Source organism: Panthera tigris, chromosome X (genome assembly GCF_018350195.1).
Source record: "Panthera tigris isolate Pti1 chromosome X, P.tigris_Pti1_mat1.1, whole genome shotgun sequence".
Classification (NCBI taxonomy): domain Eukaryota; kingdom Metazoa; phylum Chordata; class Mammalia; order Carnivora; family Felidae; genus Panthera; species Panthera tigris.
The window spans coordinates 20633614-20655761 of record NC_056677.1 but is presented as its reverse complement, the minus strand read 5'-3'; the positions used below and the strand labels follow the sequence as shown (position 1 = coordinate 20655761).

General features: G+C 39.0%; 1 protein-coding gene across 2 annotated transcripts in view; it reads right to left on the bottom strand.

The window, feature by feature from the left end:
- Positions 1–22148, bottom strand: part of POLA1 (DNA polymerase alpha 1, catalytic subunit) — a 300131-nt gene that overhangs the window by 167864 nt on the left and 110119 nt on the right. For both annotated transcript variants that reach the window (XM_007087856.3, XM_042974042.1), the window contains exons 27-31: positions 15584–15616; positions 14679–14771; positions 12894–13099; positions 10702–10834; positions 3017–3148 (exon numbers count right to left, since the gene is read on the bottom strand). In XM_007087856.3, coding sequence (XP_007087918.2) covers positions 3017–3148; positions 10702–10834; positions 12894–13099; positions 14679–14771; positions 15584–15616 — 597 coding nt within the window. The remainder of the gene's footprint in view (positions 1–3016; positions 3149–10701; positions 10835–12893; positions 13100–14678; positions 14772–15583; positions 15617–22148) is intronic.

Below are 22148 nucleotides of genomic sequence, written 5' to 3'. Positions count from 1 at the left end.
GGCAAATTTTTTTTTGAAGGCACGTGAGTTACTTTCCAATATATTAGAAGATATTCTCAGAGTAAGGCAAGTTTTTAAAAAAGCAGTTGAAAATTTCTAAGCATATCCTCAAGTTGAGAAAGTTTTTATTTTAAATAACCACACAAAAGACCAGTTTTCACACTGACACAAATAGATTTCTTTTTTTTTTCTTTTCTAGCACGGAGCCCAATGCGGGGAGCTTGAAGTCACAACCCTGAGATCAAGACCTGAGTTGATAACAAGGATCAGATGCTTCACTGACTGAGCCACCCAGGTGCCCCAATCCAATCATAGTTCTTGCTGTATTTAAAAAATCTGAGCCCAAACATGACTAAATTCAAAAGAATTGGTAAGACAGGTTTTGCTATGTTGTGTTGGAAAAACATTCAGGCCGTGACATAAGATATATCCCTCACAGACCTAATTCTCCAACCTAGCAAGATCCCACGGTATATGCAGTAACACACGGCATATGCTTTAAAAACTGACTAACAAGCAATGTTCGTCTTGCATTAAGTGCCTACGTAGTAATTCACAAAGTTCACAAAGTACATACTTCACAGAGACAACCAGGTGCAATCAATTCATTCAAAACTATGTTGTCATCTTTAGAAGGAAACTAATGGAAAAAAGTTATTTAAATGGATGTACAAGGGGGCCCCTTAAAACAATTATGTTAAAGGCATGCCTTATGGAAATTATGTCTAATGAAAGTTAAATAATTAAGGATTTAAAACTTAACCATTAAGTGGAAGTTAAGATCTCAGCAAATAATTCATGTAGGCTTTACAAGTCGACAAACTACAATATAAATCAGACACCAAAAACATTACTCTCTGAACTCATCTGAATTTATAGTCTGAGTAAATTATCAATAGAGTACTATAGTCGAATTTTAATTAGAAATTTTAAACAAAATGGAACCTGTCTAGGAGACAGACTATTTGCAGAGGACACCTTTGCTTAGAGCAGTAAAGTACTCTTCAAAATATCAAAAAGAGATTCTAAATAGATGGTTGTGTTTGGAAACAGAATAGTGTGAGTCCTTAAAAGCAAAAAAGGTAGGCAACTCTGGCTCACAAACATCCTCAAAGCGGGCTTGCCCCGCTGCCAGGGGACAGAGGCAAATGCAAGTCCTGCAGCTTTTCCTGGGATACAATGAGAAGACTTCATAAAAAGAAACATGAACTGTAGTTTTAACAAGTAAGTTAAGGCCCAGCACCAGTGGATGGGGGAAATATTGACAATACATCAAAATGGATTTATCGCACTATATCAGCGTCAGCATTTTTTCAGCTTTTCTAGCTCGGTAAGACCCGAGAAAAAGCAAGCTTAAGACCTAATATCTAGACATCAAGGAACATAACCCGGACTTCTAAATACATCGATCACACTACCACACATCTCCACTCCAGGTTTAGCCAAAACATAATTTTGGCTGGATTTCATTATTAGATGTCATTTCCCAGAACCTATATGATTTTCAAAGCTGCATTGCCATCTGCTCCTGTCACTAATAATCGAAGAGCTTTTCCATGTATGTGAAATCGTAAGTGAAACAAAACTAGCCTATTTATCAAAATCTTTATTTGCATAATATGAAAATTGTTTTTTTGAGATGAGACTTGTCAGAGGCAATATGCAAAGCACATTAAGGGATTGAGCGAGTCAGACATTTATGGAAATATTTTCCTGCAGGAATTGGCTTTCTGTAACAGTTCTTAATCAAGGGTAACCCTAGGAGGGAGACAGAGTCAAGTGCTGATTCCTGTCCATGTACTTAAATCATTTGTTATGTACGTCATCTGTGATACCGAGCAGATATTAGCAGCTAATTTTTAAATTCTGAGAAGACTCTATGTTTTAAAAACACACTGACTGTAGTTTGACAAAGATCAATCATAATGCAATGAAGTTCAAGGCTTATCTCGTTTTTTCCACTGTAATGACAGAACGCAATAATTAATTAAAAACAAAGTCTTACACAGATGACTTATGCCTTTTGATAAGTATACCACACCACAATTAATTTTAAAGAATTTGGATAGAGGCTGTGACTTTTTTTTTAATAGGAGAAAGAGATGAGACCTCCCCTTTGCTCCAACTGGAGTTAAGTGTGTTCAAAGAAAAAAACTACTCTTCTGTCCTACCATCTTTCCCCATCCCTGTTAAAGGCATGCTCCTCTCCAAAGAAACTGGTTAGTGGTATAAACTTGTGTTCCAGAGGGGTTAGAGGTTCCTCAGAGGTGCCTCATGGAAGAGGGAGAAGGCAAGGAGGTGGGTTCTAGGCCACCGCCACTCACAATAAAGAAAAGACCCCATCGGGCTCTGTGCTGACAGCTCAGAGCCTGGAGCCTGCTTCGGATTCTGTGTCTCCCTCTCTCTCTGCCCGTCCCCTGCTCACACTGTCTCTCTCTGTCTTTCAAGAAAGGAATAAATGTTAAAAAAAAAAAAAAAAATTTAAAAAAAAAAAAAAAGAAAAGAAAAGACCCCAAAGTGGTTAGATAATTTGTGTTTTCTTCCTAAGGAATGTTTTTAGGATCCATCACTTTTCTCCATATTACCAAGTACTTCACACTTTTTTCAAGGGACTATTCGAACACAGGCTAGGGAAACATGCATCCGCTCTCTTATCCTGACAGTATTCCTAATGGAAACTATGGCAAAAGGAATAACAGACTCCTGCTGGACATGTGACCAAACTTACACACATTATCACTCAAGTCAATTTAGGGGTGAAACAGCAACCACTGCCATGCATCTGTCTCACCAAGGTAATTTCAAGTGAACCAGGACACTGGTCTTAAATGCTTTAGGAAAATTTTAATAACATACCTCATACCTCTAAGGCTTCAAATATTATAAAACCAACCAGACTAACCCATCTCTTTACAGGACCAATTGTTTGGAAGAACACGAAGTAAGACACTGTGGTGATCTGAAGTTTACTATAGGTTAAGAGGTCTGGGAGTCTTATTAATTACTACAATTTTACCTGACAGATGACATACGACACGGTATCTCCAGCTTTCACCTTTCTGCCTCCTTGAGAATTTATCCAGAGGGCAACATGTACATGAGGTAGGCTTTTCTTATCAGGGTAATCCTGGGGATCCTTGGTCAATGCCTAAAAGAGGAAAAGAGGAAACAAAAAGCCCCACGGTTTAAAATAAAACCCTTCTCACACAGATAGACACTAAATACATCTTTCCTAGAATCCTATCAGCCACAGAAACATAAGATGGACAGAAGCTGCATGTAGAAAACAGTGCCACAGTCCATACACATTCCATCCACAAGACTCCTCCCTCCTTCATTGAGTAACTAATATGACCAAATGGAACTCTGGCAAAAAAGAAATACAAGTTTATGGGCCATGGCATGTAATACTTGGCTATAAAAAATTAAGACTATAAATTCAGTTTCCTGTGAAGCCTTTAGAGTTTCTCCTCATGTTTGCAGTTCTCTCCCTGAATTAACTGGTTAGTAAGGACTGATGCAGAGCAGTTTCTCTGACTGAACGATGCTTCCCAAAGGCTTCTCTAGCCCACATAAATCTCAAAGGTACCAGAAATCGGTGGACTTAACACTCACTTTCAGCTCCAGAAAGGCAGAATGAGTGAGCTGCAAGCACAAAGTCGGCCCCACGAGGGCAGGAACAGGTCAGCCTTGCTTGCCGCTGCATCCACAATGCTCACGACCATTCTTGGCGTACAAGGGCAACCCAAGGTTTGCAGAATAAATGATTTTGCTCACTCTGCAATAATTAACTAAATTCAAGCACTGTAAAGTACTGAGAGATGAGTAAGACGGTCACTGGTTCTAAGTCATCTGCTATTAGAAGATTCCCCATTCCACAAATGAAACCTCAAAAATAAGCTACGTGTGCCCTAAGGGAGATGTGGAGCAAAGTGTTAGGGAGAGAGTTTAGAGGTAAAGATCATTATCATCTGAGAATAGAAATCACAGGAGAAAAAACTTGAGCTGGCATGTGAAGAAAAACAGGATTTTAAGACAAGGTGACAAGAGCAAGAACATTCTGGGCAGAGATAAAAGCAAAAGTTCAAAGAAGGGGTGACACAAAATACAGTCTACTGGACTAGAACGCAGTATGCACAAAGGGGAGAAGGAAGGGATCTAGCCCTGTGGTGGGTTTCAAAAGACAAGAGGAAGGGCAGGGAACAGGGCGCCGCATGACTACATCACCTAAATGTGCTCTGCAGACCTGTGGGGGTTCCGGGCACCCTTTTAGGAAGGTGAGAGGTCAAAATTATTCTTCTAACAATACTGTTGGCACTGGTAATGCAGAAGCAGTGGTAGGTAAAGATCCTGATGCCTCATAAACATGAACGGGGGCTGCCACACCAAAGTGTGGTACCATTCCTGGTATTCTTTGCCACCACGCGCTCAGAGTTCTCAAAAGAAAAAAAAAGAAAAGGAAAAAAGAAGAAAGAAAAAACAAAAGAAACCAGTTTCACTTGAGAATGTCCTTAATGGGGTGCCTGGGTCGTTCAGTTGGTTGAGGGTCCAACTCTTGATTTCTGCATGGGTCACGATCCCAGGGTCATGGGACTGAGCCCCGTGTCAGGCTCCGTGCTGAACGTGGAACCTGGTTGAGATTCTTGCGTGCGCGCTCACTCTCTCTCCCCTACCCCATTCACACACGCACTCTCTCTCTAAAATAAAAAATTTTTAAAATGAATGTCCTTTATGAAACAGCAAAAAGTTTTAGATTTTTCAGCTCCTGACCCTGAATACAAGGCTAATATTTTGTGTGGCAAGATAAGAATTACACATAAGCCATGTCTACTGTATACTCAAGAATGAAGCTTACTCGACGGAAAGCACTTGTGCAAATGTTCAGACTTGCAAGCCAAACTAGCTGCCTTTTTCATAGAACACAGTTTTTCCTTACAAGAATGATGAGCCAACTACTACTATTCTAACTTGGGTCTTCAGCAGACAATTTCTCAAAAAAAACGGAGTGAACCTGCAACCTGAAGACAAACAAGTGGCAATATGTATTGCCAAAGGTAAAATTCAAACTTTTAAGCACAAATTAGAATTTTGGAAAACTCGTTGCGTATGTGTGAGCTTGACAGCTTTTCTATCCTTAAAGACTTTTCTAATGCTATTAGCAGGAAATATTTTACAATGTGATTTTGAATAATCTACAATAAAATGCATTCAATATTTGGAAGGTCTGTACAACTGCCAGAACTATCATTTCATAAATGGCCAATGCATAATGCTTTGCATGAGTAAAGTATCTATTCCAAGTACAACACAGACCAACAGATTTTAATGTGAGATTATGAAAAGTTCACTGATAAGGTTTCAGATTTCCCCATTACAAATAGCCTTTAAGAAAATACCACTTAGGTGAGACTGGGTGGCTCAGCTGGTTAAGCATCTGACTCTTGATTTTGGCTCAGGTCATGATCTCACAGTTCCTGAGTTCGAGCCCTGCATCAGGCTCTGGTGCTGACAGTGCAGAGCCCGCTTGGGATTCTCTCTCAAATAAAATATGAAAAAAAACTTTTTAAATACCATTTAGATAATAGTGGTGTAGAATCAAAGGAGAATACATATTACAACTATCTGAAAAAAGTAGTGAAATATTTCTCCTTTTTCCAACTACATATTTGTGTGAAAACGGATTTTCTTCCTATACTTCAACCAAAACCACACACAAGAGACTGGACATTCAAGTGGATATGAGAATCCAGATGTCTTCTACCAAACTAGACATTGAAGAGATATGCAAAACTGTAAAATGATGCCACTCCTCTGGCTAATTTTTCTTTGTTCTGAAATACATAGTTATTTCAAGGAAAAATGTTATTTTTGAATCACATACTGGGCTTATTGCTATTTCTAAACAAATAAATGTTTTTAAAACTTCTCAGTTTTCATTTCTAACAGTAAATATTAATATAGACCACACATAAACAAAATCTCTTGCCGCCCTCAATATTTTAAGACTGTGCAAGTGTCCTGAGAGCAGGAACTCTGAGAAATGCTGTAGTAGGAATAAAGCAGGTTCTCCAAAGGGCGGCACATACCCATGCCATGTCCACTTTGTAAATCATACACTCAGGGCCAGAGAGTGCCTAGGAAATGCTCCACGTATTTGAATCTCCTCCAACCTGCATTATGTGGAGTCTTGATTGACTTGGATGGGTAATGCTGCGTAGATATCTTAATCAATATAACTCTGCTTAAAAAAAAAAACCATTATCTTCTTCAAATGACTATACATCAGAGCAATGTTAAGAAATTCTGAATTTCATCTGACATACTTTCCAATTATTAGATTGAGGCTATTTGGGGATTTTACAAGCTAGTTTTCGAAGGCTTGATTTAAAAAAAATGTTTCCTGGTGGTTTAGGCTCAAGTTAGCTAGGGCTATACAAATCAGCTGTGAAGTACTTTGTGTTACTTTATAAAATATATTTAAGCTAAGATTGCAGTAATTCAGAAAATCACACACAGTGTTTTTCCGTTGCTTTCAACAACAAGGGCTAAAATCTCTACAAAGGTAAATCTCACCACTTTACTCCTCCACCCAAGGCTAGCCTCCTATTTTCAATCCCTCCCAAGTTCACAAAAATATCGGCATCTACAGATAAAGAGATATCTTGTCATAAAATCATCCACAACCAGTCACATAGACTGTTCTGCTCCACTCTCCTTTGAAAGCGGTAAAACATAAAAAGTGAACTGCTCACAAGTTTTCTTTAAAACTTGTTTATGTTTATTGTAAGTATTCAGAGAGATCAAGACACATCACCTCTGACATATAAATAGCTTGCTGTAAACAAGACTGAGAAAAAACTATGACACAGATAGGCCTTTCATCAGAATTTACTGTGCTTGGTGCAGCCGCTCTGGAAAACAGTGTGGACATTCCTCAAAAATGAAAACCAGAACTACCCTACGACACAGCAGTGGCACTACTAGGTATTTATCCAAGGGATACAGGTGTGCTGTTTTGAAGGGACACATGCACCCCCATGTTTAGAGTGGCACTATCCACAATAGCCAAAGTATGGGAAGAGCCCAAATGTCCATCGACGGATGAATGGATAAAGAAGACGTGGTATACATATACAACGGAGTATTACTCGGCAATCAAAAAGAATGAATCTTGCCATTTGCAACTACGTGGATGGAACTAGAGGGTATTATGCTAAGCGAAATTAGTCAGTCAGAGAAAGACAAATATATGACTTCACTCATATGAGGACTTAAAGACACAGAACAGATAAACATAAGGGAAGGGAAGCAAAAATAATATAAAAATAGGGAGGTGGACAAAACATAAGAGACTCTTAAATATGGAGAAGAAACAGAGGGTTACTGGAGGGGTTGTGGGAGGGGGGATGGGCTCAATGGGTAAGGGGCATTAAGGAATCTACTCCTGAAATCACTGTTGCACTATACGCTAATTTGGATGTAAATTAAAAAAATAAAATTTTAAAAATTAAAAAAAAAAATTAAAAAAACAAAGGAAAAAAAAAGGATTGCGCTTGAATCACCACTGCAGAAATCCGTTTTATTTTTTAAAAGGTATAAAAATGTGGGACAGTAAATATAACTTTGACAGACCATCACCATCTTGAAAACATGGACCTTGCCTTGCTCATTCAATTTTATATTCCGGAATCTAGCATTGTGCTTATAAGAGGTAGTGCATGTTTGATGAATGGAAGATTAAGAAAGCAACTGAAGGGGCGCCTGGGTGGCTCAGTCGGTTGGGTGTCCGACTTCGGCTCAGGTCATGATCTCGCAGTTTGGGAGTTCGAGCCCCGCATCGGGCTCTGTGCTGGCAGCTCGGAGCCTGGAGTCTGCTTCAGATTCTGTGTCTCCCCCTCTCTCTGCCCCTCCCATATTCATGCTCTGTCTCTCAATAATAAATAAACGTTAAAAAATTTTTTAAACAAAGAAAGCAACTTTTAATATTCACTGGACAACTGTTACTTGCCAGCCACTATGTCAAGTAAAATGGAGATTATAAAGATAGTGACTTAGAATTTTAGTTCTGCCACAGAAAAATGAATGCACAGTCCTATCACACTATTACTATTACTGTGATTAATAATAATGTCCCTGTAAATTGACAATTATTGCAGCTGAATGATGGATACATAGGGACTCATAATACTACTCTCTAGTTTTAAGTTTAACAATTTCAATAGTAAAAACTTAAAAATCACAAGACTATAGACTGCTCATCAGAACTTGGACACTGCCAGTGTGCCTATGACTTCAGTTTCTTGGCATACTAGTAACACTGTCATTGTTCATATGAGAAGATGACAGTGGGGTGCAGTGGCCTAGGGGACACGTGCTCAGTATTATTGTGCCTGTAATACGGTCATGTTTGGATTCAGCCTTCCAAACTCCTGCCGGGAGCTCCTTGGAATACAGGGCCCACGTTTCTAAGAAGGTAGACAGTGTCAGGGATACAACCTGCGGAAGTGATGCAAAAAGTGATCAAGGGAAGACTGCAGTTTGAACTCTTCCTCACGCAAATTTCTGAGACAGACCAAACAAAATCTGAAAGCAAATCAGTGTTTAGATGTCACAAGTAAAGCCATGCCAACAGGTGAACATGGCATCACTTAAAGTGAAGAGCTAGTGCCAAAGCACAAGTGCTCTTCTAATAGTTACTTCTAGTTGTTTGTGCTTCTGTATATAAAAGAGTGTCTCTTTTTTTTGTGACATTAAAGACATCACAGTTAAGGTGTAAGGAACAAATGGCTTATCTAAAAATAAATACTAATCCTAAGGATATGCATAGCAAATACTCATCTTCTCTAAAAACCAAACAAATGCAAATTAAATCCAAAAGTGAGACACTTTCATAACACAGTGACAGCATTATTTTATTTAAATGTTATCAATGATATTATCACCAATGAACTACTACCAATACAAGGAAATCTGTGGTGACACTGGCACACACATTTTATTTAATCAATTGGTTATCACCCTCTTACAAAGCAATGTGGCAAGAGCTGTACAGATATTCCTGTATTTTTTTATTTTCAGAAAGAGAGAGCAGGCAGAAGCAGAGAGGAAGGGGTGGAGGAAGAAAGAGACAGACAGACAGACAGAGAGAGAGAGAGAGAGAGAGAGAGAGAGAGAGAGAGAGAGAGAATCCAAAGCAGGCTCCATGCTCAGCAAAGAGAATGACATACAGGGCTCAATCCCACGCCCCAGGGATCACGAGCTGAGCCGAAATCAAGAGTCAGATGCTCAACCAACTGAGCCACCCAGGTGCTCCAGATAGTCCTATCTCTTGACTCAAATATTTCGCGCCAAGGAACCTAAACTAAGAATATAATTCATTCAGAAGCAAAAAGATAAAGAAGAAAAGATGTTCAATCTGGTTATTTATAATACCAAAACTAATGTAAATAATCAGACAAAATTTTTAAATAAAGATGTATCAGTGAAATACAAAATTAACATGATCATTTTTAAGATAACATAGAAATGTGGCAAAATCTGTTTATGTTAAATAAAAACACATTTCCTTGGGGTGCTGGGGTGGCTCAGGTGGTTAAGCGTCCAACTTCGGCTCAGGTCATGATCTCACAGTTCTGAGTTGGAGCCCCATGTCAGGCTCTGTGTGCTGACAGCTCAGAGCCTAGAGCCTGCTTCGGATTCTGTGTCTCCCTCTCTCTCTGCCCTTCCCCTACCTGTGCTCTCTCTCCCTTTCTCAAAAATAAATAAAATGTAAACAAAAACACATTTCCAAATACTATGTATTGTAATCGCTTCAATGTAAAAGTACGTTTCCAAGAGTAAGAAAATGTGCAAAAATGACAGGCATCACCTTAACATAAGGTATCATGATGGTATCATTAGAGTTTTAACTCTTAACTCTTCCATTTTATATCATCATCAAATTCTTTTTCATTAAAATTCTTTTTTTCTATCAGCTCTGACAACGTAATCTATCACAGAATGGATAAAATGGTATTTGCAGAATTAGCTTCTGTATATGTAAGGGTACTCTTCAAATGGAGGAAAAAAGGGAGATCTGCAAACTAACATCTTATATTACACAGCACTTTGGAAACCAAGGTTTTATTTTTCAAATTAGGTAAGAAAAAAATATTCCCTATTTGCAACAACTAAAACTGTCCACAGAGTCTAAATTACATAGTTTAAAAAGAAAATAAAAGCACAAGTGCTCTGGCTATACAAAAAATGCTATCGCCATCTTAATTCTAAATGACTATGCCCCACAAAAGCCCTCTCATTACAACACCTCTAAGGATCCCCTTCTGTGAAAGTCACACATACACACACACTCTTGTCTCTGTCTCTCTCTAAGCTTACAGGCTGTCCTCTGCAAACAAGTATAGATGAGGACGAGGACCATGGAGAAGGTAATACTCGCTAGTTCCCTAAACATCAACTAGGTCACTCTACACAATCTCTGGAAACAAGGCTTCCACCAAGTAAAAGATGGAGACAGGGCAGTGCCAGCAGCTGGAAGAGGAAGCGGGATGCTAATGATCCATTGGGGAGATAGTTGTTAAGCGGCTTTCATCACCAGCTAGAATTTATTTCGACTGCAAGGATGAGGTGGTTCTTCAACTATCTGAAGGAGGCAAAAAACACATGGCAGCAGCTGGGCTCAGCAATAAATGCTACATTTACCTTGTTAATTTCAAACTGGCTCACTGGGACACTGCCATTTAGCACATTCTCTCCAATTTCTATTAACCTCTTCTGAATGTTTTCCACTATAGTGTCTCGGCTTTGATCAGAAAGAATCTGACCAAGGACAAAGCTGCAAAAAAAGAGAAGGATTCATTTTTTTAATATTATACTTTATTAATAAAGGAGAGAAAAGGAAGATAAATGCCATTAGATTTACATGTGGACAAGAGCTGTACTAAAAGCTAACATGAGCGTTAATGTCCAAAAGGCCGTTACTATTTGTTTTTTTACACAAACTCTCCGAAAGATTTACCAACCTTGGAACGTCAGGTTTGCCCTTAAACATACAGACCCTTTTTCATTCAGCAGCTAATGCTTCACACAAAATGTGCACTGAGAAAGGTATGTGTTCCATCCACAAGTGCATCTATGCAGCTACAAAATTCACAAGCAGTTATATTCTGCTCACAGGCTAAAATTTTAAAAGAAAAAATTGGACTTTCCCCATAAAGTAGCAAGATATTATTTCTGGTATCACCAGGCTAAGATGACCATTAACTAGGTAAGCAGAAATATTTTGCTCTTTACGCAAAATTTTTTAAAAAACCAAAGATTTCAAACTTTTCTTTCTTTGGCTTCATTATATTGCTCAGTGTTCTCCAACCTTACACTTCCTATTATTCTACCAGACCCCCTCAAAAAAAAAAAAAGGGAAAAAAGAAAAAGAAAAGGAGTAAGGAAGCCAATATTTTATCCATTTCTGAGAAAATGCAGAGCAAGGCTTTGACAGCTGCATTATAATTTGTCAGAAAAAGAACCCTGACAAAAACATTTGTATAGCTTTAATTACTAATACATTTCTAACTCAGAGAAATTTACTTCTATTATGATGCATCTTTTCTTAGAAAACACAAAGCTGAAGAGAACACTCTAATCGACAGTCTATACAAAGTAGTTTCATCTTTGGGTACATTTGGGGGCAATGAAGCATTTCAAACTTCATTTCATAAAAGGCTAACAGTGACCTATACTCCGATGATCAACTTTGCCTAAGCAAGAGTGGTTTTGCAGAAGCAACAACTGCTCAATCTCCCAATGTGGAAAGCAAGATGGAGACTGGAAAACAAGTAAAAAGTGTGAATATTCAGCAATATTAAGATTAATTTAAAATTTTGCTTTAAAGTAAAAAGTTCTATTTTCAGAATTGGGCAGGTTCACAAAACAGGAATATCTAGAAAGATGGCACATTAAATACATAAAGATACAGGTTTTTTTAAATGGGTGCTTTATAAATTAATGTGACTCTTTAAAAAAAAAGAGGTCTTGGGGAGCCTGGGTAGCTCACTTGGTTAAACGTCTGACTCATGATTTTGGCTCAGGTCATGGTCTCATGGTTATGAAATCAAGCTCCATGTCAGGCTCTGTGCTGGGCATGGAACCTGCTTAAGAGTCTCTCTCTCCCTCTCCCTTTGCCCCTCCTCGTTCATGTACGCGCGCGCTCGCTCTCTCTCTCTCTCTCTCTCTCAAAAAAAAAAACAAAAAACAGGCCTTAGTATCACCATTTCCAGTCTCAGATGCAAAGCTAGGGGGTCAGCCATGACATTTATTATTTCTGAGGTACGTAGGGTATTTGAGACCCAGCTCTTAAATTAACCTGATAGGCATTTTTTTCTAGAGATTCCTAAGAATCTTTATACATAAAAGATACAGTTGGGAACAAAGTCTCACTCCATGGTGCATTTTGAATCCCAGAATATTTAAGTCAAAACATGGGGACACCTTAACAACTATGTTCCTCCTAAAGACCTCCTAAAGAGGTTCTATGATGATTCAGGGACAGACACAACACAAGGCACTTTCTAGTAAGAATAGGAAAGCAAAACAAAACAGAGACAAGCCAACACCAATGAAATCAACTCTGTAGGGAGCTAATATGTGAAGGTTTACCCTCATCATGAGTCACAACTCCTAAGATGTATCTTACAGCAAGTATCTCTCACTGAGTGAATTTGGCTTCTTCTAAGTTTTCATCTACCTGGAAAATTCCACTCCCAATAAGTGAGGAGCATTAATCTGTAAAAAAGAAGTTGGGTCCTTGCGCTTGGCAGAATCATACATCTTGTCCATGTCATTACTATGTGAAGTTTTTAAAGACAAACAACAAAAGCACACATGAAAGCCGAACTCACTTTCCAGTTTCTTTAGCAAGGTCACACCAATCTCTTCTAACTATATCTAATCCTTTCAGCTCCTGTTTGGTGATGTAATTCCCATCCGACGTTGGCTCAACAACCAGAGCGGCGTATTTCTTTTTCTTCAGCAGTAGCAGAGACTTGAAAACACCATCGATGTCTATTTCAAGCAATCTGTACAACTTATTCACTTCACTTTTTACCTGTGAAAATTTCGACCGTTAATACTAGCTTCTCAAACATCCACTAGGGAGATGAACATGCTACAAATTCCCAAGAGTTAATCTAAACAGAACTTGAATGCACACAAGATTAGAATGCATTTACTCAGGTGATACAGAACACAGTATTATGTTGAGCATGATGCAAAACCATTCAAAGAGCACAGGGACAAAAACAGATTAAAAAAAATACACCATAACATAAATATATCATGCCACTCAACCAAAGGACAGAATTAGCTGGGTCTGCCGCAGGAAATTTACGAAAATTATGAAATAGTCTTCTTGAATCTAAAAACTAAAGTCAGAGGTGCTTCAGTGGCTCAGTCGGTTAAGCATTCGACTTCGGCTCATATGATTTCACGGTCCGTGGACTCGAGCCCCGTGTCAGGCTCTGTGCTGACAGCTCAGAGCCTGGAGCCCGCTTCAGATTCCGTGTCTCCCTCTCCCTCTCTCTGCCCCTCCCCCGCTCATGCTTTGTCTCTCTGTTTCTCTCTCAAAACTAAATAAACATTAAAAAAGATAATAAAAAATAAAAACTAAATTCATTCGTACTTACCTTCAAACTACTAAATTAGAAAGATTAGACAGTTTAACAAGTAGATACGTGGCCAGAAACAAGTAAAACTTTTGACTATGAAAATAATGTCTAAGATCTCCCTGTACCTGTATGTTAAACAAAACATGACCTGCTCTTTATTGATAGGATCAAGGCACAGCCAGTCACCCAGGGAAAATACACAGCTTTTTGAAGTGCAACATGAGGACAGTACGTGTGGCTTGCTCTCAGGTGAATGCTATAGGTCAAACTTCACACATATTAATGGAGAAAGGCAGGAAGTTCTTACTCTGGAAGATGATATCTTAGTTCTAGGTTACTGGGACAATATCTTAACATAGCAAGTACTCAAGAAACCTCGACTGCAATAAGGGGGCAACAAATGATTACTTTCAAATGTCCACTTGCCTTTTCAAATATATTTTAAGTACTCCTGTAAAAATTCTAACGTGTGTACATGTATGTATGTATGTAGGCAGGTATTTCTCCATATCTGTCCAGTGTATAAAATCCACCTGAACGCTATTAGAGATGTTTCTCCTCATGCATGATAATGTGATAAGTATAAACACGACCATATTTTAAATTTACATTAAAAATTTTTTTTTTGCTTTCTTCTTTTATCAGAAAGTAGACATAGGGTGTGAAGCAGTGTGCCTCCCTCTTGCAAGACCCAGAGATATGACTGTAGCCAGGCCTAAGCCCAACATCACAAAGGTGTGACAAGAACACCACAGCCACCAGCCTTAGAAACAAGATGAAAACATCTCAGACTCTCTTCAAAGCAAAAATGTATTTATCATTTAAGGAAAAAACACTCTCCTTTGAATTTTACCCTTAAGACAAACAACTGGATTAGAAGCTAAGAAAAATAAGAAGATGAGGAGCTGAGAAGCACTAAATTTATTATTTTCTGAAGCACATGTGTACATATACATGTTCCATGTTAAAAGAGGATTCACTAAAGTAGGTAAAACAGATAATTTCATCAAATTACATCACCTTGTTTCCCAATTTATACACTTCTTCCAGATTGGTGCTATTGGTGTTTATCATAATTGAATCTGTATCTCCATAAATAACTTCAAGATTCATCTAATAAAAAGCAAAAATTATAAAAGTTAACAACAAAAACAGAGTGATCAGCATAAACAAAACTCAAGATTACCCATACTACAGAAATTACACGTTCCACTGATTTTTCAAAAGCTTATGTTTATTCTTGTCCATATCGTCAATATGTCCATATCTTGTCCATATTGAGTACAATCAATAAACCAATAAACCCATAAACCAGTAAACTAGAGAGGAAAGCCACTATCACATTAAGAAAGTCTACCTAATTTTCTTAAAACAGACAGACAGTAGAGGGGCAGGGGAAATGTCTAGTTTCAACTGAAACAAACTGTGGAACTGAATAATATAAAGGAGGATAAGAGACTAGGAAGGGGGGTGTCTATATCTATCCACTGTATCATGAGCTTAGTGGTCACAGCAATTTATAAAGCAGAAACATAATGGGTTTTTAAAATGCAGGGGCACAAATCCATATGAAATTTGTAACAGTTTCAAACAGTATTTAGGAGAATATGAAGAGTGCCAAAAAAAAATCAATCATAACAAACAACACTACAGCACATACAGTATAAAGGCCTGGAAGTAAACTCTAATTAGCACTGTTACTAATTTGCTTGAAACACTCACATATAGGCTTCAAGCAGCGCCCAGATCATATCAGTGTTAGTAAAAGAAAAAAGCTATAATCCATTAGCAGGGATTATAAACGTAAACTAGGCATCCTAAGAAGCCATTTCCAGTCTGTTTGGGTTACAATTTTCCTTGAATACAAAAACGTCACCAGGTATGATATTTAAGAGTCATTGTATGATGAAAATGCTCAGCATTACCTTCTGCACCATCTCTTTTGTATGCATCAAAATCTAAATGAAATAAAAAGTCAAGATTAGTACATAACATAGCTACAAAACCATAAACGTTAAGTACACAGAGATAAATATCCCAATGACTGCTCATACATTTTAAAGCTCTTGATGGTTTTCCAACCACAACCCTCAAAATAACAGTAATATCAACATAATCTAAAAGTAAGGTGGCCTCTGTGCTGATTCACAGCCAGAGATATGTAAGTAGATCTACTGTAAAAATCTACTTAAGGTCTATCTTTAATAAACATGTGTAATAAAAACATCCCATTATGATAAGGCAAAGAGGTAAACTAATTCTCATTATTAATATTTAAATATAACTATGGCTTAAAAAAAAAAAGCTTCACAGAGCATTGCAAATCTGGCAATTCTTACCCAGAATGTTAAAAATTAGTGGAAAAAAAGGGGGGGAGCCTGGGTGGCTCAGTTGGTTAAGCATCCAGACTCTTGATTTTTGCTTGGGTCATGATCTCACGGTTGTGAGATCAAGCCCCATGTTGGGCTCTGCACTGGAGGCATGGAGCTTGCTTGGGATTCTCTATCTGTCCCTCCTCTAACCATGCTCTCTCTCGCTCTCAAAATAAATAAATAACCTTACAAAATGAAAAAAAAAAAAGTGAAAAAGATATATACACAGATTTAAATTTCTTCTCTCGATTGTAAATTTCTTAAAGACAGACAGTAGACCTTCACATATTCTCTGGAGTTAGCACGGTGCCCAGGCCAGAGGCAGGGCTCAGTAAGTATTCAATGAATAAAGACAAACATCTACATAATATCTGTAGATAGTTCTGTCCATTGGACCATATAGCTGCAAACTGGAAACATGTATTACAGAGCCCTATAAACCCTGAACTTAGAATTATCTTTCACATCTACCCCTGACTTTCCATTTCCACTGCTTCCTCTCCTCCCCTTTATTACAGGCTAATTTTGCTCAGGCATTCACTGTCCTTTGTTCTTAGGGAAGAAAGCCCTTCCTCTGTCCTGGGGGTGGTGAATATGGATCAGGCTAATCAAGGTTTTCTTTTTTTTAAACGTTTATTTATGTTTGAGAGAGCAAATGGGGGAGAAGCAAAGAGAGAGGAAGAGAGAGAATCCCCAGCAGGCTCCACACTGTCACCACAGAGCTCAGCCTGGGGCTCGAACTCACAAAACATGAGACCATGACCCGAGCTGAAGTCGGACCCTTAACTGACTGAGTCACCCGGGCACCCCTAATCGATGGTTTTCACACTGGCTGTACGGTGGAATCACCTGGGGAGCCATAAAGACAAACAAACAGACAAACACCAATACCTGGCCCTCACAATGTTCTGGAAAAAGCTCTTCAGGTATTTATGTTGCGGGCCAGGCTAAGGACCAATGGCCTAAGATAATCATGATAATGCCCTTCTGAAAAGTTTTTAGTTGACAGTTTGTCCCCTCCCTAACTAGTCCACAAGCTCCTGGAGGCCAGAGCACATGTGTGTGCCTAGCTCCAGGCTTCACACGTAACAGGTACTCAAAAAACTGTTTGCTAGTTGACTGACAATTCTCATAGTAATCCCAATTACTTTTCTGAAATTCAGTTAACTCCTAAAAAACATTCACACTCCTCCACTTCACCTTCTTTTTTAAACATTTAAATTGCAGAGAAATGCACTGTGGGAGAATATATGACAATTCCTTTGGGAAGAGGGCAATAACGAGATCAACCAATTTAATCATCGTGAGGACAGAACTGCTCATCACAAGTTCTCTTCACCCTCCGCCCCTCCCACCACACTAAGCTTAGCCTTCCTCATCACAACGGACAGCTCTATAAGGTAACCAGTACCTAAGTAAAAATACCACAGACACCATCCGTCAACCTTTCACTGAAATTCCACATATGTAGTAAGCAATTTCCTCTACTCTTCTTTCACACCATGAACGAAACCTACTATGTTGTCCTTGAGCGTACCTTCAACGCGTAGTGGCAACCTTCATCCTCCATCAACCGCCTCTATTCTCTCCTGCCACCAACTCACAACCATTTCCAAGCACAATCTGAGGGCTGCTACCAAAACAATTTTCTCTTTGGTGGCAGAAACCTCTTGTTGGATCTTTTGTACAAAAAATGGTAGAAAACTAAGCAAAAGGGGCGCCTGGGTGGCTCCATCGGTTAGGCGTCCGACTTCGGCTCAGGTCATGATCTCACAGTCTGTGAGTTCAAGCCCCGCGTTGGGCTCTGAGCTGAGCGCTCAGAGCCTGGAGCCTGCTTCCGATTCTGTGTCTCCCTCTTTCTCTGTCCCTCCCCCACTCATGCTCTGTCTCTCTCCCTCTCTCAAAAATAAATAAGCGTAAAAAAATAAAAAATAAAAAAAAAGAAAGAAAACTAAGCAAAATATAAAGACTATACCGTAACTGCTTTGTTTTCACCCCAATACTTTATCTTAGATATTATTCATCTACACATAAAGACCTGCCTTATTCTTTTTAAACAACTATACAGTGTCAATCGATGATTTAACTAGTGCTCTAGTAATAAACACGTAGGTTGTTTCTGATCTTTACCTTTATAACCACACTTCAACAAATTATCCTCAAACACATGTAACCTGCCAGTAACAAGATAAACTCCTATAAGACTTACTGGGTCAAAGGTTATATCGGTTCAAATTTTTTATAAAGATAGCCAAATAGCTCTCAACCGACGTTATACCAATTTCTGAGGGTAGTTTTATCACCATCTTTCCAAGGGACCTCAACAGTAGCTTTTCAGTGGACCTGAGCTCCATCTCAGGCTCAAGGTCCTTAACCACAGCTCATCAACTCTTCAGTCCATTCAACAGGAGACCCGCAACCAGGCTGAGCCTGACTTTTCACGCTTCTTCACTAAGCACTTCTGGATGGTGGGTACCAAAGTGCCCTGTCCAGACTTACGCTTGCCCAAGCGCTAACGAGGATGACCAGAAAGCCACCCTTGATTCAAACTGTTCACTGGGAGGGCTCAGCTGTTAGGTGCCCTGTGGGCTACCAAACTCTTAGCATCTAGCAGAGGTCCTGGTGCACAGTGGCTATTAATGAATATCTGTAAAATGCTGAATGACTAATCCTAAGGAGTGGGCAGTATTATTAATCCCATTTTACAGTTGAGTAAAATTAGGCTCTACCATCTTACCCAAAGTAACAGAAAAAGGCAACAGCTTGATCTAGAAACAGGACCTTACGTCTCATTTTCTTTTCAGCATGTTTCATTGCCTTGTTAAAAAGCCCATACCACATGAATGTTCGGGAAGCCAACAGTCAAAAATTTATACATGTCACGGGTATTTCCCCCATTAAGGAAATTCACTTCTAAAAGAAGCCACAAGTATCAAGAAAAGTCTACTGGACACAAGGTACAGTGATTACAAGATGTCCGTTCGTAAGTTCACTTCAAATTGACAAGCCTAATATTAAAGCTCCCCATTCTGACAGAAAATCATTTTCTAAGTGCCAACAGCTAGGAAACAGGGCTATAAAGGCTTGCTAAATTCATTAATAAGGCAGTCTGCAGTTATCTGATTTCACAGCAACACCTGCATATTTATCTACTCATTACCAATTGGATGATGGAATTTTTTCAAGCACATTTCAAAAATCTGCCAACTTCAAGTGTAAAAAAATAAACTTTGTGGTTAATTTTTCCCTTAACAAAGTACAGCTGTTGAGAATAATTGTTCAAGATCTTACCCTGTAATGTCAACTGCAGCAGAACAAAGAGTATTTAATTAGCAAATCTATCCAGTAATTCAACACCTATTATATAAAATGCCTTCGTGATTTTATTCAGGATAATTTGCTAAGAGGGTTATTACTGACATTCAGATGGAATTTAAAATTCCTACGCAAGTCGAGTCATAATAGCAGTAATGATCTCCCCAATCAGGAGATTCGGTGTCACACAAGGCTCTCTTGCAATGCAGCAGCCGATTTCCTGACTTCTTAATTCCTGGGCTCAGCTCAGTGAGAGCCCTTCATGCCGATATTTCAGTCAGCAATACATCTTTAATGGGACTCTATTAAAATAACTAGAACAAAAATGACTTTTTTTTGGTTAAAAAGAATGACAGCACTGCCATCATATCAATCATTGCAGGCTTTGCAGAACAGTGCCGTTAGGGGAAAAGAGGAGGGGGAAACAGGAAAGGAGTGGGGCTGGGGGTGGGGAGAGCAATAATTAAAATAATACGAAAAAGTATTTTAACCCCAATCTGAGCCTCTGAAGGCTGGTGGAGGGTGGTGGGGACTAAAAGGAAATGTAAAGTGTATTTTAAAAAACTTTTCTAAAAAAAATAATGTATTCAGGAACACACCCACGATGTGGTTTACTAAGCAGAAAGAGCAGGTTTATGATGCCGGGTTTAACAGCAGCAGCAACCCTAAGCCCAACTACTACTGACGTGTGTATTTACAGGTTCCCCTAACAAGGTCAGGATAAAATTGGGCTCCTTACTTTCTGCCAGGACGGAACACGTGTGTCTGGCAATGCATTTAAAGGTTACAAAAAATGGTTTCAGATGCTATTACAAACACTGTGCTTATTAATGCTACAGAGGAGCAAGAAAACACCACTTTTCCACAGTTAAAAACAAAGTTTCAAGCTCCTTTTCCAAAAGCACAGGTCCATCACAGTGCTATCTACTAACAAGAAACCCACTTTGATGACAGATGATGGTCGACGCTGCAGACACTCAACAGAAATCTTACAAGTTAAGAAAATGTTGGGAAAGGTCAAATCCTAAACAAATAATGCATGAAGAGAATGACAACTGAAATCTCAATGGCTTTAGGATTCTTCTGTTACTGATGACATAAAATTAGAAATAAACTGGAAAGGCTTTTTAAAAAAATACATTAGCATAAGAGGGGTAGCAAAATGAATGGTTTTGAAGGATAGGGAAAAGAAGAGTAGAAGAAATATAAATATTATGATATGTGGTAATCCAACCATTATGTAAGCTTTCCTAGTCCCAATTTCAGCAGTTTCCAAGCAGGACTCTGTGATACTCAGTTCTCCCACTTGGCAAACATGTATTTCATCCTCATTATATTTGACTGTCTTTTTCTTATTTTCCTTTTACCTGTTATTCCTAGATGTGTGTCTTCTCTATAAGATGTTCAAGGAGCATAGGCTATGGATTTAATAAGCACCCTACTTTCTGTCTTCACCACTTAACATTCCTGTCACACTGGGTTCCTTCCTTATTACCTTAAAACCGGAGTTTTACCTTCTGTGAAACTGGGATTAAAACTACCACCCAGGTCCCTGAGGTAGATGGGAATAAGAAATCTGTGCTGAAAACGTGGTTAGCAAAGATAAAACATTATACAAATACAAGTTGAGAAAAAACTTGGGGGTTGGAGCACCTGGGGGGCTCAGCTGGTTAAGGGTCCGACTTCAGCTCAGGTCATGATCTTGCGACTCGTGAGTTCGAGCCCCACATCAGGCTCTGCACTAGCGGTGCTTGGGGGTTCTCTCTCTCCCTCTCTTTCTTTGCCCCTTTGCTACTTGCGCTCTCTCTCAAAAAAAAAGTTGGGGGTCTGAAATGTGAGTAGTGGTCTAAACTGCCAATTAGTACCTAAGTGATTTAGAAACAATCTGAGTTTTCTCTCTAGATCTTAGATTCCTCATTTCTAAAATGGAAGAGGCTGGGATTCCTCCCAGATGTAAAAATCTAGAATCCAAGTTTGACATGTAAAAATACCTCTTCCTTCTATCTGGTTGTTTTGTCTTTCAACCATATTCATTTCTTTTTTTTTTTTTTTAATTTTTTTAATGTTTTTTTTTTTTAATTTATTTTTGAGACAGAGACAGAGCATGAGCATGAGCAGGGGAGGGGCAGAGAGAAAGGGAGACACAGAATCTGAAGCAGGCTCCAGGCTCTGAGCTGTCAGCACAGAACCCAATGCAGGGCTCGAACTCACGGAGTGTGAGATCATGACCTGAGCCGAAGTGAGACGCTCAGCCGACTGAGCCACCCAGGCGCCCCCATATTCATTTCTTTAGTATTGGGAAAGGAGGCACTAATATGTCCAACAAAGACCATCAGCATTACAAGAATATATCATATCCTAGGTTACTTTTGAAGGCTATGTGGTTGTAAAATAACTAGAAATATACAGGTTCTGACAAGTTCTCTGCATATAGCTTTATGCACTTAGCATAACTGGGTGGGTATATGTACAATATATAAAAATTTGACACCCTCTGCTGATATCTCCCCCTCTTGCTCAGGAGAATACACACACATACACATATATACATCAGGGTTTCTCAACCTCAGCACTACTGATTGACATTTTAGGCTGGAGAACTTTTTGTCACGGGGGGCTGTCCCCGGCCTCTACCCACTAGATGTAAGTAGCATGCATGCGCGCGCCCAAGTGCTCTCTCTCTCTCCAGCTGTGACAGCCAAAATTATCTCCAGATATTGCCAAATGTCTCCTGGGGGACAAAATTGCCCCTGGTTGAATAACACTTTCTCTCTCCAAGCCCATTTTCCACCGTCTGTCCCAC